At 43.5% G+C, this 16,197-nt stretch overlaps 1 protein-coding gene across 2 annotated transcripts in view; it reads right to left on the bottom strand.

The window, feature by feature from the left end:
- The window catches only part of LOC137427571 (CD81 antigen), a 29,760-nt gene that overhangs the window by 9,903 nt on the left and 3,660 nt on the right, over positions 1 to 16,197 (bottom strand). Inside the window, exons 1-7 of one of the 2 annotated variants that reach the window (XM_068117167.2) lie at positions 11,001 to 11,545; positions 10,453 to 10,536; positions 6,881 to 6,978; positions 6,611 to 6,685; positions 2,302 to 2,403; positions 2,077 to 2,184; positions 387 to 461 (exon numbers count right to left, since the gene is read on the bottom strand). In XM_068117167.2, coding sequence (XP_067973268.2) covers positions 387 to 461; positions 2,077 to 2,184; positions 2,302 to 2,403; positions 6,611 to 6,685; positions 6,881 to 6,978; positions 10,453 to 10,501 — 507 coding nt within the window. In that variant the 5' untranslated portion in view covers positions 10,502 to 10,536; positions 11,001 to 11,545. Of the gene's footprint in view, positions 1 to 386; positions 462 to 2,076; positions 2,185 to 2,301; positions 2,404 to 6,610; positions 6,686 to 6,880; positions 6,979 to 10,452; positions 10,537 to 11,000; positions 11,546 to 16,197 lie in introns of those variants that run through there. The other variant, XM_068117165.2, reaches the window with a different exon arrangement.

Below are 16,197 nucleotides of genomic sequence, written 5' to 3'. Positions count from 1 at the left end.
ATGTTTTAAAGGATAGAGCATGGACAAACCAGGTAGGTTGGCATCCCATGGAGGTGGGAGGGAGAGATAGATTTATCTTAAATTGTCTACTAACTGCAGAGAGAAAATTGCCATTACAAAATGTCGTAGCTGGCACCCAGAGTGCACCGGGAAGTTATAGGTCACTTCCTCCAAGGTCAAGTCCGGAGTTGTTTAATATCCCTGTTTGAATGTGCATAATTTAGTTTACAGTTTCTCCATGAGCCTGAGGCCTTGTAAAAAACAAATTAAGATTCCTGCCAAAACAAATACAAAAAATACAACCAGGCAATACCTATCAAAATGAGGGAATTATGACAGAACAAATGGAAATCAAAAATAATTGAATTGGCAACTGCACAACTTACCAGGAAGATACCAACAACAACTCCCAAAATGATTATAAATGCAGAGGACGTCTGATCGATGCGGGTGTGACAATCCTGAAAAGGCAGGCAATCTTGTTAGTGACTGTTATTACCATCCAGCACAGCATAACAAACACCTGGGGATGGGGAAGGAGCTTGGGAGGTGGGGGGAATGAGTTTACAAAAGGTGCACTTCAGGTGACGGTTAACAAAATAAACAAGAAAAAGAGCAATCGGAGATTGCAAACCCTCGCCAGAATGTATTTTCAGTGGGTTTTAAGGCCTTTGTAGTAAAAAAAAAATGGCGGCCGAACCACGTGACCGATGACGTCATCATTATTTTTTTTCTAAACTAATTTATTCCTAGATTATGCTCAAGAAATTTCATCTTGATCAGATGAAGTTTTGTACTTGTCGAATTATGACGTCATAATGGAGGCACCTATGACATCATCATTAACATATCTTATTCCCCATGGAGAGTTCTTTACAATGAGCCATGTCTCAATTTTGTCTATTCAGCACTTTCCGAGATATAGAGGTGCAAAGTTTTTCGATTTTTCCAAGATGGCGGCCGAACCACGTGACCTATGACGTCATAATTATCATTAAAAAAAATTCTACAGGTGGAGTTGCACCTATGGTGAAAATTTCCTGTCAATCAGACCAACGGTTGCAGAGAAAATCATATTTATTCTGTGCGGACAAACAGACAAACAAACAGACAGACAAACAAACGGACTCAAATGCAATACCCTCTCTTCTGGCAAGGGTAATAATTGAACATGAAGCATGGCAAAACACACCTCAAAAAAGTAAACAAGGCTTCATGCAATAAGTTGCTGTGCTCTGCAATACTGTCATCTCATACCGTCCCCATCACCTTGCTCTTCCATGAGCCTCAATCTTGTCGGGCGAAAATAAGGTAATTGTGAGCCCTCCAAACAAAATGTTTTATAAATCTCTGTATCTAAGCTAAATTACAGAGACAAGTTAAATTAAAAGGGATGCGAGGAATACATGCACGACATTTAGTGAAGAGGAGTAGCAAGATGAAAAGGATTAGGGAGTGTGAAGCTGTGTGAAAAAGAGTATGAGACAGACAGAGTCGGATTCACAAAGAACATAAAAGTCAGATGAAGGAATGGAGATGAACATTCAAGGTTGGTATTGGGAAGGCTAACTAGAAATAACAAATATGCAACAAACGTCGTGGAAAAGTGGTTTTAAAATGAGGAAAAAATCATAACCCTCCTGAAGTCACAAATTCTGTGCCAATTCAAGGGCAAATCCTTCCAAAGTATTTAACACACAATGCTTTTGTGCTCCGATTCCTCAATCAGTCTTATTGCCTGACAGAGTATTACACATCCCAGACTCGGACTCCTAACTAAATGTTCCATGCCATGCATCTCAATGTGGTGTGAACACACAACGATCTGGTCTTCCAAAATGTTGGTAAAAATGCTAGTTGGCCATTGCAGCATTCGCCATGGTTCATTTCAAATTACAAACTTGTTACTAAAAGCACGAGCGTCATGTCATGCCTTCATCTTGAATATAGCATGGGACCCTTCTTTATTGCGATTCACAAAAAAATGCCCAAAATGATTTCTGCAGCATTTACTGACGCAATGATATCACAACACCAAACCCCTATTTCCCCATCAAATTGCCCAAAACTCCGCACCTTTAGGGCATTTGAAATGTAGCTCACAAATCCATTCTCATTTGGACAAACATCGTTGATAAGGGTTTCAATGGCAGCAGAAAAAGCGTTGCTGCCACAGCAATCCAGCTGCAGGTAGATGTTACGACAGATCAACACTTGCTTGCAAAGAAAAATCAATAATGGGACAGGGATATAAAGGAAATATCAGGAAGATCGATAACAGATTATAAAAGGATAACATACCATCTTGTGAATCATAACTACAAAGATTTTGGAAAAAGTAGATCGTGTCCTGGCATATTCGGAATAGACGCTGTCGTAGAAATCTTTCAGCCCTTTCGAGACCTGAACAAAAACAAAAGATATCAAGGTTTTCTTTTGCATCAAGTTCACAAGATAAAAGCTGTAATTAGTTCTGTAATGAAAACAGTACAGTAACGATAGAAAGAGCAATCAGAGATTGCAGACCCTCATCAGGACGTGTTTTAGTGGTTTACTGTAAAGGGTTCTGATGTTCTTCGTTCACCGGGTCAATAAAAGGCTTTGTGTGCATCTCCAACCTCTGTGTCAATCAAATACTTAACAACAGGTCTTCCATCACAGGTGTGATGTAATCTACCTGAGCTCAGATGGTTCTTTTGAAATGCACTCTTGCACTCTTGGGAACATGCAAACTTGTACATAAGGATGAGAAACAAATAAAACCTAACCCACACTAGGCACCACAGATCACACTTATACAAACATTAAAATTGCAGGCGATGACGACTTTCCTTTGGCGCAATGTGCAGGGTTATGATGTTATGAAAGCCAGTGACGAAGTGAACCAGCGACAAAGTGAGCTAAAGATGAGATAAGCCTGCCACGAGGAGCGCCAGATAGAATAAGCACCTCGGGACGTGCACCCTGAACCAGCCCTTGTGACCCTCTTTCAAGGCGCTTCTTCCCCTGACTCGTCTTCCTGCATGCCAGGAGCCTGGTGTCAATTCTCTTGGTCCCTTCTGGTGATTATTTTCCACCACTCCTTCTCTGGCCCTTCTCGGAAGAGTCATTCTCTGGCAGGTCCCACCCAGGGGATGGTCCAACACAACAAAACAGGCATTTTAAGGCCATTTTGCATGCAAGAGTGGGGGATAGCCTTGCGGTCCCCATGACAATCTTCTCCATTTTGCCCTATTTTCTGCATCTCCCCTTGTTAACCCCCTTGCCCGCATGTCTTCTTCCACCATCTTCAGCCAAGTCTTTCTCGGTCTTCCCAGTCCTCTACTTCCTTCTACATTCATTTCCATCACTCTTCTCAACCAGTCACTTTCATCCTTCCTCAACACATGACCAAACCATCTCAACCTGTTTCTCTTCACAGCATCCATCACAGGCTCTATTCCCATCGTCTTTCTCAATTCATCATTTGTCTTCCTTTCTCTCAACGATACTCCACACATCCACCGAACCATTCGCATTTCCACCCTTTCCAGCCTTCGTTGCTGCTCTACGTTCATTACCCATGTCTCGCTCCCATAAATCATAACACTTCTCACACATGGAGCATACACCTTCCCCTTCAGCTTCAACGACACTCCCCTCCTCGTCAGCACGCCACTCAGTTTCCGAAACTTCTTCCATGCACATCTCACTCCAGCAACTGTTGCCGAGTCCGATACACCTTCTCCATTCAGCATGTCTCCTCGGTAACAAAATGTTTTCACACCTTCCAGCTTCACGCCGTCTCCAAGATCCAACTCAACATTTCCTCCATCTGCAGCTCCCTCTGTGCACACCTTACACTTGAATGTAGCTGCCACACTGGTTAATGACCCTCTCAAACCACTACATTTTTGATGAACCCACTCAGCGCACATTGTACATTGAATGGAATTCACTCCGACACCCTTCCTGCACACAGCACACGGCCACTTCCCAGTTCTTTCCACCTCACCACATGCTTTACCACTTGCCATCACCTTCGTTTTTCCGATATTCACCTTCAGACCTTTTGTCTCCATACATTCCTTCCACTTGTTCATCTTCTCCTTCAGTCCATCCATACTTTCTGCAATCAACACCAGATCATCTGCATACAACAACTCCCAGGGTAAACCCTCCTTTACGTTCCGAGCCAGCACCTCCAACACAGCTACAAATAGTAGTGGACTTAGTACCGACCCCTGATGCACTCCCACCTTCACCTCAAACTCACCACTGTTCCCGTCCTTCGTCCTTACAGCTGTGCGCGCATTGCCATTGCGTACATTGCTGTGTGCTGTGCGCTGTGCACGCATTGCGTGCATTGCCATCACGACTCTGATCAACAATTCCTCCACTCCTAACTTCCTCAATGCCCATGTCACTACTTCACGTGGAACCCTATTGAATGCTTTCTCCAGATCAACAAACCCAAGAAACAACTTCTTCCTCTTCTCCATGCACTTCTCCTGCAACTGCCTCACAATAAAAAGCGCATATGTCGTTCCTCTTCCTGGCATAAATCCAAACTGCATTTCGTCAATCTTCACTTTCTTCCTTATCCTCCTCTCCAACACCCTTTCCAATACCTTCATTCCATGCTCCAATAACTTTATCGCTCGATACGAGCCACAGTCCAGAGGGTCACCTTTCCCCTTGTATAGAGACACGAGGGTACTCGGTTCCCAATCCACTGGAATGCGGCCCTCTTTCACCACCAGATTGCAGATCTCTGTCATTCTCTTCACACCCAAATTTCCCGCTGCCTTCAACATATCTAACACAACTCCCGTCGGCCCTCCCGCTTTTCTACTCTTCATTGCTTTTATCGCTTCCTCAACTTCCTTCTCGGTTATCTTCTCTGCCAGTCCTAAAACTGGGTTACTCTCTATGTTGCCATCCCATTCATTCTCTGCATTCAACAGTATTTCCATATATCTCTTCCATCTTCCTTTAATTCCATCTGGGTCCATAGCGATTTGTCCCACTTCATCCTTCAAGCAACTCACCCCCATCACATCACACCTCTCTTTCGCTATCTGCTTTGCAATCCTGAATACCGCTCTCTGACCCTCTTCCAAATCCAGGTGTTCTCCAAACATTTTCCTACATGCCTCCTGCTCCTTTGCTACCTCTTTCTTTGCAGCCTTCTTGGCTGCCTTATAACTTTCATGCTCTGCCTTTTCTGCCCCCATACCCTTCACCTTCTGCCACTCCTTGAACGTCTTCCTCTTCTCGTCAATCTTCTTTCCAATTTCATCATCCCACCACCATGTTTCCGAGTGCCTCGGTGGTCCTTTTGTCCATCCACATACCTCACCAACGGCTCCCAACAGACTATCTTTCATTGACATCCAACCACTTTCAAGCTCAACCACATCATCCTCTACCATACTCAGCCTCTCTTTTAATGCCACCCTCACTGTCACCTCTTTCAACCTTCACACCTTCATTCTCGGTTGGTACTTCACCCGCCGAGCTCTCCTCGCACCTTTCACCCTTATGTCGCAGACAACCAAGTGGTGCTGTGAAACAGCCTCCTCCCCCGGGATCACCTTTGTGTCCCGGAGGTGCCTCCTATCTCGCCTACGCACCAGCAGGTAGTCAACGGTTGTCGTCGACCCAACTGACGTGTATGTAGCAAGCTTATTATCCTCTTTCTGGAACTGAGTATTACAAATCAACAAATCAGCTCCATCAGCAAACTCCAAAATCCTTTCACCTTCTCCATTTCTCACACCATATCCGTAACCCCCATGAACTCCCTCAAAACCGTCCATACTCCTTCCCACATGTCCATTTAGGTCTCCTCCTACCACAACAACTTCCTCATCTTTCACGTTTTCCATCAGCTTCTCTATCGCACACCAGAACTTGTCCTTCTCTTCATCGCTCCGACCGACCTGCGGAGCATATCCCGAGATGACGTTCACCAAGAGCCAGGGGATGATTCACCCAGGGGATGGTCCCAATAAGAATAAAAGTCTTTCCCTCCTTCCAGGCCCTACAGCGTAATACGCCACCATGGCTTGCACACATCGGCCTGAAAGATCGTGATGGCCTTTTCGCATTTGCCTTTTTGTGATGGGAAGTCCCCAACTGGCCCTGTCCACAAGAGATGTTTACACATACAATATTACCCTGACTATCCTGTCTATAAATTACATACGCTGCCTCCTCAGCATCACATGCAACAAAAGGACTTAATCTGACACAGCAGTCTAACCCACTGGAAACACACAGACTATCTTACACTTATGGTCACAGTCTAGCTCCTTCAGTCTCGGTCACAGTCTGAAATTTGAGGGTTGTACTTGGGGTGTGCCCAGGAAGGTCTCAAGCATTCGTTGTTGCGGGGGTTCGGGCCTGGGGCACAATGCAATTTCTCTATGCAAGTGTGTCCCGTATAGCACACGGTGGTGGTGGGAACTTGTTTGCACAACTAAAGAAAGACAACAAAACATAAAACCTCATCCCGAAGTGGGAAATTCATTTGGGAAATTGGAAGAAGGGGAAAATAAAAAAAGATCTAAAAATATTATGTACAAACCGTGAAGGGAGAAGAAGCATTAAGAGAACAAAGACAAACCTGCTCCTGGTTGTTTAAAGCCCAAATTCCAAACACAATTTCAGCTAAAAACACCACCAGCAGGCAGATGAACACCTGTGAAATAAATTGAGATTACAGAAAAGTTACTCGAGATGAAGCAAAAAGCTTAACTTTTAAAACATTTTGGATGAAAAAAGCAACAAATAATTAAAATCTGCAGCAACTTAAATTTGCATGAGTAGCAAAAACAAAAACAGCAACAAATTGAAACCATCACCACCAAGTTTTGTCTCGAGTTGAAATACTCACTGATGCCAACATGCACCGAGACTTTTTGCTCGATCCACAGCAGCAGAGACAGCACGCAAGCATTGTGAATACAGCAGATCCAATCAGGATGAACAGAACTGGAAAATGAAAAAGAAAAGGCAAAGGCTTGGAAAAACAATCAACGGGATGCCAGGATTAGCTGTAATACATCCTAAGAACTGGTTTGACAAATAATTAATGATTTTGCTCTTTAAAATGTCATAACCTTGGATTTAGAGCAACGTATGAGCTTTGAGTGGTCAACATGAGATCGCGTAAGAGGTAAAACATAGTCCCGTGCGATTCAAATAGAGCCCAAAAGCAAACAATTTAAAGGGTTATCTACGTATAGTTATGCACATTCTCATACATGCATTACCATTCCCTTTCAAACATCTTTCCATCATTTCTTGTCAATCCTTCCATAAATTAATACCCTTCCCCTCTAACTACCACTATAGTGTGCTAGAAAATCCTTAAATTCTATTTTGTATAAAAAGCATTCATCTACGTTAAATATACCCCACATGAGAGGTCAATTAAGATCTGACTGGATGACTTTCTCACTTTTGACCTTTAGGTCAAATTTGACATGTTATTTTCTCTATAAGACAAAGGCTCATGTTCGAGCAAGGTTAAATTGGCAATGGGGTAGTGGGGCAACAATTGGACATTAAGCAGCTAGAGAATAAATGAACAAGAAAGGAAGAGAGAGAAGAAGAGGAAAAAATAAAATCAGCAAGTAAGAGCCAATCAGGTCGGCATTCGTTCCCCTTTTTTCCCACCTGTGTAACCAACTTCCACATTCTCCTCAATCTCATTCTTCCCTTCAGGTGTTCAACACAGCTGTTCACCACCATCTCAAATCATCCTCATCCAAAACCATGACCTTTTCCATTCCCATTAACCCCCTCACTACTTCTATACCCCTAGCCCACCTCTTTCCAAGTTTCCACCTCATCCATCCCATGCATTCTCCCCAACCCCTCTTTCTTTCCTACTTCCCTTATTTGCCCAAGGCTCCCTCTATTCTGTCTTTCAATCCTCCTGTTGGTGTTCCCCCTTCTACTGTTACTTTTGTTCTGTTGTGTCCTGATCCATTCAGTGTTCTCACTCTTCCACGAGCCCGGACCTTCGATACAAAAACCAAGAATTGACATACCAAGAATCAAAAACCACTGTGGTCACAATCTGCGACCAAATCCGGTACCGGGCCGAATGGAAAAAAAAAAACACCACACATTTAAAATGCTATTAAAATATTAAATCAACATCTCTCACCCATGATAGTCGCCACCACAGTTATCTCAGAGCGAGCTGATTCATCACAAGGTCAGATTGTTTAACACTAATATGGGGCAATTAAAAAATTCCTTAACGCTATTTTTAAACTACATGTTATGGCCATGACAGGATTGTTAGCAAGAGTTTTTTTAGCATGGGTATTATTTAGGGTATGTTTAGCAGTTGTTTAGCAGGGGAACATAGTTCCGGGGAGCTTATGGGATGGTTCGTCGTCCGTGCGTTAGTCCGTAAACACTTGCAAATTATTCTTCAAAACTGCTGATGGGATTGTGACCAAACTTGGCTAAAATTATAAAAGTTTGTTCACGGCATTAAAAAAAAAAAAAAAAAAAAATAATTGGGGGTCTGAATGTGTCTACCGGGGGTCAAAGTGGGTCCAGGGTTGACCTCCAAAATGACTTTGATTTTGCCTCTGAAACGACACAAGCTATTTCGATGAAACTTGACCACAACCTTCATCACCCATGATATACCAAAGATTTTTCACGGCATTGGAAAAATCGGGGTCTAAGGGGTTCAACAGAGAGGGGGGAGTGTGGAGGAGTTGCCTCCCAAAATAGGTATTTTTTTGTTTGCATGAAGTCTTATGATTACGTCAGTATGATTCTACATCCTACCCAGTCTCCTAGCAACCATTGAAATTGCCTTAATATACCATGATACTGTTTAAAATACCTTTTAGTCATGTAGTATACTGCTTTATTCAGGTGAGTGACCAGGGGTATTGCCCCTATTTTTAGTCATTTGCATAACGTAACGCATTGCACGACTACCATAATTTCGCCTCTATGCTATGGTGGGTGGATTCAAGCGACAAATGTGGGTGGTGTCCGGCAGCTGTCTGACCAATGGGTGCACATTTCAAAAATCGACCCCCAACAAGAATCCCAACAACAGCAGCAACGTGAAGCACCCATGATCAGAAATAGAAAAATCGAAGCCTGAGCGATTATGCGGGCTACCGTCTTGTGCTCATGTGTCAGGTTTCAGAACAATCAGGTGGGTGACAAGGGAGGACTCGCAAAAAGAGCAAAAAGCTAACAGAAGGAGAGACAAACGGACAGACATTCTGACAACATGACCCATTGTATAAGTTGATCTCATTCTAATGGATATACGGCCATGGGGAGCACAACTTAAGGTTAGCGCATGGTCACAATGCCGCATGGCCAGTTTGGTCTGAATCCGGTTGGTTTCTAAGAAGATTTTTGAATGAAATACCAATATTTGGGTAAAAAAAAACAACCCCTTTTAATGCTTTAAAATGGGCAGATCCGGAAGGGGAGCACAATCCCATGAGACCTTGCTGTCCTGATGCATCATTCCAAATTTGGTCCACATCGGTCAGGTAATTTGTGAAGAGATGTTTTGTCACATGCTAACTGACAGACGGATCAGTGTACCGATTCTAGCTCTTCCATAATCCTTGCCAGACGGAAACCGGGACCCACTCTCTGAGGTTATTTCTGAAAAATACCTAACTAGAGCGGCACTCGGTGGAGTGCATATCTCCGCCTGGTGGACAGTTTACGTTGAACCACTGAGAGGCCAGATCTGGATTCCGACCTGAACCAAAATCGAATTGGCTTGTTCTTCTAACCTACAACCATTCACCAGTTTTGTCAAAACTAATCAATAATTTTTTGAGATATGCTACACACCATTTTGGCCCCATCTCTCAAGGTTGAAAAAAACACTTCAACAATTAAAAAATTCTTAGATCTGTTTCGGATCTTCACCACAATCGAATCAAGTCGTCCATGTCAAACATCTAACTTCTCCACCAAATTTCATCCGAATCCGTCCACAACTTTTTGAGATATCCTGTTCACAGACCGACAGCCAGCCAAACAGACAGGCGGGTGAAAACACAACCTCTGCCCACCTTAGGTGGCAGAGATAACTAGAACGGCATTCAGTAGAGAGCATACCTCCGCCTGGTTGGCCATATCACTCAATGGTGACGAATCACTTTAAAAATTCTACAAGCTGGATCTGGATCCGGATCTTTGCCAAAATAGAATCGATCAGTCATTGTCAGACACCAAACCTATCCACCAAGTTTCATCTGAGTCCAGCCATAATTTTTTGAGATATCCTGCTCACATACAGACGGACAGAGGGGTGAAAACAAAATGTCCATCCAGCTTTGGTGGCGGAGACAATAAAAACACTTGAATTCAAGCATTTGATTGAGGCAACCAGGACTTAACTGAGGGAAAAAGAATTACATTCCATCTATGGCATGTTCAATAAATGTTTCTCACCAATGAAGAAGTATGAAGATTCCTCGTCAACATTTTCCAAAAGGTCCATTTTCTTGGTATGGTTGGCTGCTTGCCAAAGCAGATCTGTAAGACGATGCCAAACACAACACAATTAAAGTAAAAGGAAATTTGGACAAGCGTTACGCCTAGGTCCCCCGTCGGGGAAATGATGTGAGTTGACAAAGTAGAAGACGCAGAAAACATGCTATGATATTGTTACGGACCGCGGATAAGATGTTAATTTGCCGAGCGGATGGCGCCGCGGCCCGAACCGTATGACTAGACCCGATTCCTTAAACGTGGGCCAAATCGTGCCACAGATATTCAATGGGGAAAAGACAAAGGCGACGGATGTGAAGAAGAGGAAGACAGAAGTAGGGAATACAAATATAATTTATTTGCTATTTACAACCAAAAGTAACCAAGGAGAAGGAAGGATAATAAAATAATTTACAGAAGAAATCAAGGAGACACAGTGAAAATTGCTAGCTTATCTACACAGGCTTAACTTATACCCTGGACAGAACAAACAAAACAAACTCACGTACACAAGAAGGATGGAATGGATGGTTTGGGACGGCAGAGGAGGGTCCAGGCAGATGGTAGGCGTCGAGGTCCGGCTCCAAGCGCGCGCTCCGATCCACGCTTTGGGGTCGAGGCGAAAACCCGGCAAACAGCCTCGCGTCTCACCGACCGGCAAAAGGGCCTAGAGAGTATCAGCCTATTGCCGCAATACAGGCACCCCCTCACGTTTCTCTCTCTCAGTCTTATTCAATGGTTCGCTCTCCGTGCTGCCGTGGGGACGTCGTGTACTTTTTCAGGACTCATCTGCCGTTTCATGATCTTCGCACGCATATCTCATCCTCAAGCGCCGGTGTGACACGCCCTCCTCAGGTTCGGTCCCGCCCTCCCCCCGTGCTCTGTGACCTTATATGGCAATGCCACGGGCTTGCCTCCTTATTTGGACATGGCGCCGAACGGCGTGCCCCTCGTGGCGAGCTACGGCTTGTTCCCTTATTTGGGCATGGGGCTGAACAGCCCCGCCCCTCGTGGCGCGCCCTGGGCTTGCCTCTTCCCGGCGACCCCGCCCCTCCTGTTCACACAGAGCACGGAGCACGTGGCAATGGCGGCGAATGCAGTTGGCAATCGAGGCTTTGTGAATGGGGCTTTGGGAATGAATTGGGATCTATCTATTTGAATTCAGTGCAATGGAGTGTCAATTAATGGAAGACAAATCCTTAGCCTAATACACAGAATAAGGAAATAACTGTCAACAAGGGGGAAATCTATGATTGGCTAACGTGAGTGCTTATGAAATAACTACGGAACGACCTTTGACCTTTATACACAGACTGGAGGCAGGAGGGTCCAGAATAAAGCAATAAAAAAAAACACAATCCTCATATCCACAACAATATGATATTTCGCTCACAAGGTTCAGATATATATATGGTGGCGGCCATCTTGGATTTTGACGTGGCGACCCAATTTTCAATAGCGTTCTTCCTTATGCCGAGATACACCCACACACCAAATTAGAAGTTGGTACTTCACTTATTTTTCAAGATATTCCACTCACAAGGTTCAGACATACATGGCGGCGGCCATCTTGGATTTTGACGTGGCGACCCAATTTTCAATAGCGTTCTTCCTTATGCCGAGATACACCCGCACACCAAATTAGAAGTTGGTACTTCGCTTATTTTTCAAGATATTCATCTCACAAGGTTCAGACTTACATGGCATCAGACATACATGGCGGTGGCCATCTTGGATTTTGACGTGGGTTGCACCCACACACCAAATTCGAATGCGGTCCTTCGCTTACGCACGCACGCACGCAAACACGCACGCCCGCACGGACACACGGACAGAGGGGAAAGCCATAGTCCCCCTTTCGCTACGCTGTGCGACGGGAGACAAAAATAAACATAGTTAGATTTAAAAGAAAACGTTTGCAACAATAAACTGTGCCCATGCCCGTAATTGCATTTTTCTGTAGGTGGTGGTGAGGTTATAACTTTGCATGTTTTTTTTCTTTTTGAAGAGAGGTGGGGAGGTAAAAACCTGCCGTGTTTATTTTTGAGGGGAGGTGGTGAGGTAAAAACCTTGCGTGTTTTTTATTTCTTTTGAGGGGAGGTGGTGAGGTAAAAACCTGCCGTGTTTATTTTTGAGGGGAGGTGGTGAGGTAAAAACCTTGCGTGTTTTTTATTTCTTTTGAGGGGAGGTGGTGAGGTAAAAACCTGAAATGATTTTTTTTTTTTTTGAGGGTGGTGAGGTAAAAACCTTGCATGTTTTTTATTTTTTTGAGGAGAGGTGGTGAGGTAAAAACCTGGCGTGTTTATTTTTGAGGGAAGGTGGTGAGGTAAAAACCTGGCGTGTTTATTTTTGAGGGGAGGTGGTGAGGTAAAAACCTGGCGTGTTTATTTTTGAGGAGAGGTGGTGAGGTAAAAACCTTGCGTGTTTTAAAAAAATTTTGAGGGGAGGTGAGGAGGTAAAAACCTGGTGTTTTTTTTAAATTTTTTTGAGGGGAGGTGGTGGGTAAAAACCTGCCATGTTTATTGTTGAAGGGAAGTGAAGAGGTAAAAACCTGGCGTGTTTTTTTTTTGAGGGGAGGTGAGGAGAATCCTGGCATGTTTTTTCTTTTTGAGGGGAGGTGGGGAGGTAAAAACCTGGTGTTTATTTTTGAGGGGAGGTGAGGAGGTAAAAATCTTGCGCGTTTCTTATATTTGAGGGGTGAGGCGGTAAAAACCTGGCATTTTTTTTTTTTGAGGGGAGGTGAGGACGTAAAAACCTGGCGTGTTTTTTCTATTCGACTTTGAGGGGAGGTGGGGAGGTAAAAACCTGGTGTATTTTTTTTTTGAGGGGAGGTGGGGAGGTAAAAACATACCGTATTTTTTTTTGAGGGGAGGTGGGAAGGTAAAAACCTGGCGTGTTTATTTTTGAGCAGAGGTGGTGAGGTAAAAACCTGCCGTGTTTATTTTTGAGGAGAGGTGGTGAGGTAAAAACCTGCCGTGTTTTTTTCTTTTTGAGGAGAGGTGGGGAGGTAAAAACCTGCCGTGTTTATTTTTGACGGGAGGTGAGGAGGTAAAAACGTGGCGTTTTTTTAATTGAGGGGAGGTGAGGAGGTAAAAACCTGGCGTGTTTTTTTCTTTTTGAGGAGAGGTGGGGATGTAAAAACCTGCCGTGTTTATTTTTGAGGAGAGGTGAGGAGGTAAAAATCTGGCATGTTTCTTTTTTTTGAGGAGAGGTGAGGGGGGAAAAATCTGCCGTTTATTTTTGAGGAGAGGTGGTGAGGTAAAAACCAGCCGTTTTTTTCTTTTTGAGGAGAGGTGAGGCGGTAAAAATCTGCCACGTTTATTTTTGAGGGGAGATGGTGAGGTAAAAACCTGCCGTGTTTATTTTTGAGGAGAGGTGGTGAGGTAAAAACCTGCCGTGTTTATTTTTGAGGGGAGGTGGTGAAGTAAAAACCTGCCGTGTTTTTTTCTTTTTGAGGAGGTGAGGAGGTAAAAATCTGCCGTGTTTATTTTCGAGGAGAGGTGGTGAGGTAAAAACCTGCCGTGTTTATTTTTGAGAGGAGGTGGTGAGGTAAAAACCTGCCATGTTTTTTTCTTTTTGAGGAGAGGTGATGAGGTAAAAATCTGCCGTGTTTATTTTTGAGGAGAGGTGGTGAGGCAAAAACCTGCCGTGTTTATTTTTGAGGGGAGATGGCGAGGTAAAAACCTGCCGTGTTTATTTTTGAGGGGAGATGGTGAGGTAAAACCTTTGCGTTTTTTTTTTTTTGAGGCGAGGGGTTGAGGAAAAAACCTGGCATGATTTTTTTTTTTTTTGAGGGTGGTGAGGTGAAAACCTTGCATGTTTTTTTTTTTTTGAGGAGAGGTGGTGAGGTAAAAACCTGGTGTGTTTATTTTTGAGGGGAGGTGGTGAGGTAAAAATCTGGCGTGTTTATTTTTGAGGGGAGATGGTGAGGTAAAAACCTTGTGTGTTTTTCAATTTTTTTGAGGGGAGGTGAGGAGGTATCCCATGAGACCTTGCTTTTTTCTTTTTGAGGAGAGGTGATGAGGTAAAAATCTGCCGTGTTTATTTTTGAGGAGAGGTGGTGAGGTAAAAACCTGCCGTGTTTATTTTTGAGGAGAGGTGGTGAGGAAAAAAACCTGCCGTGTTTATTTTTGAGGGGAGGTGGCGAGGTAAAAACCTGCCGTGTTTATTTTTGAGGGGAGATGGTGAGGTAAAAACTTTGCGTTTTTTTTTTTTTGAGAGGTGATGTAAAAACCTGGCATGATTTTTTTTTTTTTTGAGGGTGGTGAGGTAAAAACCTTGCATGTTTTTTATTTTTTGAGGAGAGGTGGTGAGGTAAAAACCTGGCGTGTTTTTTATTTTTTTGAGGAGAGGTGGTGAGGTAAAAACCTGGCATGTTTATTTTTGAGGAGAGGTGGCGAGGTAAAAACCTGCCGTGTTTATTTTTGAGGAGAGGTGGTGAGGCAAAAACCTGCCGTGTTTATTTTTGAGGGGAGGTGGCGAGGTAAAAACCTGCCGTGTTTATTTTTGAGGGGAGATGGTGAGGTAAAAACTTTGCGTTTTTTTTTTTTTGAGGGGAGGTGGTGAGGTATAAACCTGGCATGATTTTTATTTTTTTTGAGGGTGGTGAGGTAATAGCCTTGCATGTTTTTTATTTTTTTGAGGAGAGGTGGTGAGGTAAAAACCTGCCGTGTTTATTTTTGAGGGGAGGTGGTGAGGTAAAAACTTTGCGTGTTTTTTTTTTTTTGAGGGGAGGTGGTGAGGTAAAAACCTGAAATGATTTTTATTTTTTTGAGGGTGGTGAGGTAAAAACCTTGCATGTTTTTTAATTTTTTTGAGGAGAGGTGGTGAGGTAAAAACCTGGTGTGTTTATTTTTGAGGGGAGGTGGTGAGGTAAAAACCTGGCGTGTTTTTAATTTTTTTTGAGGGGAGGTGAGGAGGGAAAAACCTGGTGTTTTTTTTAAATTTTTTTGAGGGGAGGTGGTGGGTAAAAACCTGCCATGTTTATTGTTGAGGGGAGGTGAGGAGGTAAAAACCTGGTGTGTTTTTTTCTTTTTGAGGAGAGGTGGGGAGGTAAAAACCTGCCGTGTTTATTTTTGACGAGAGGTGAGGAGGTAAAAATCTGGCATATTTTTTCTTTTTGAGGGGAGGTGAGGAGGAAAAAACCTTGTGTTTTTTATTTTTTGAAAGGTGGTGGTAAGGTAAAAATCTGGCATGTTTTTTCTTTTTGAGGGGAGGTGAGGAGGTAAAAACCTGGTGTGTTTATTTTTGAGGGGAGGTGAAGAGGTAAAAACCTGGCGTGTTTTTTTTTTGAGGGGAGGTGAGGAGAATCCTGGCATGTTTTTTCTTTTTTGAGGGGTGGTGGGGAGGTAAAAACCTGGTGTGTTTATTTTTGAGGGGAGGTGAGGAGGTAAAAAATCTTGCACGTTTCTTATATTTGAGGGGTGAGGAGGTAAAAACCTGGCATTTTTTTTTTTGAGGGGAGGCAAGGAGGTAAAAACCTGGCGTGTTTTTTCTTTTTGACTTTTTAAAGGGGGGTGGGGAGGTAAAAACCTGGTGTATTTTTTTTTTGAGGGGAGGTGAGGAGGTAAAAACCTGGCGTGTTTTTTCTATTTGACTGAGGGGAGGTGGGGAGGTAAAAACCTGGTGTATTTTTTTTTTGAGGGGAGGTGGGGAGGTAAAAACCTGGCGTGTTTTTCTATTTGACTTTGAGGGGAGGTGGGGAAG

This window comes from Myxine glutinosa, chromosome 5 (genome assembly GCF_964187855.1).
Source record: "Myxine glutinosa chromosome 5, kmMyxGlut1.1, whole genome shotgun sequence".
Taxonomy (NCBI): domain Eukaryota; kingdom Metazoa; phylum Chordata; class Myxini; order Myxiniformes; family Myxinidae; genus Myxine; species Myxine glutinosa.
Note: the sequence above shows the minus strand (reverse complement) of the source record. Positions and strands in the feature narration are given on the sequence as shown.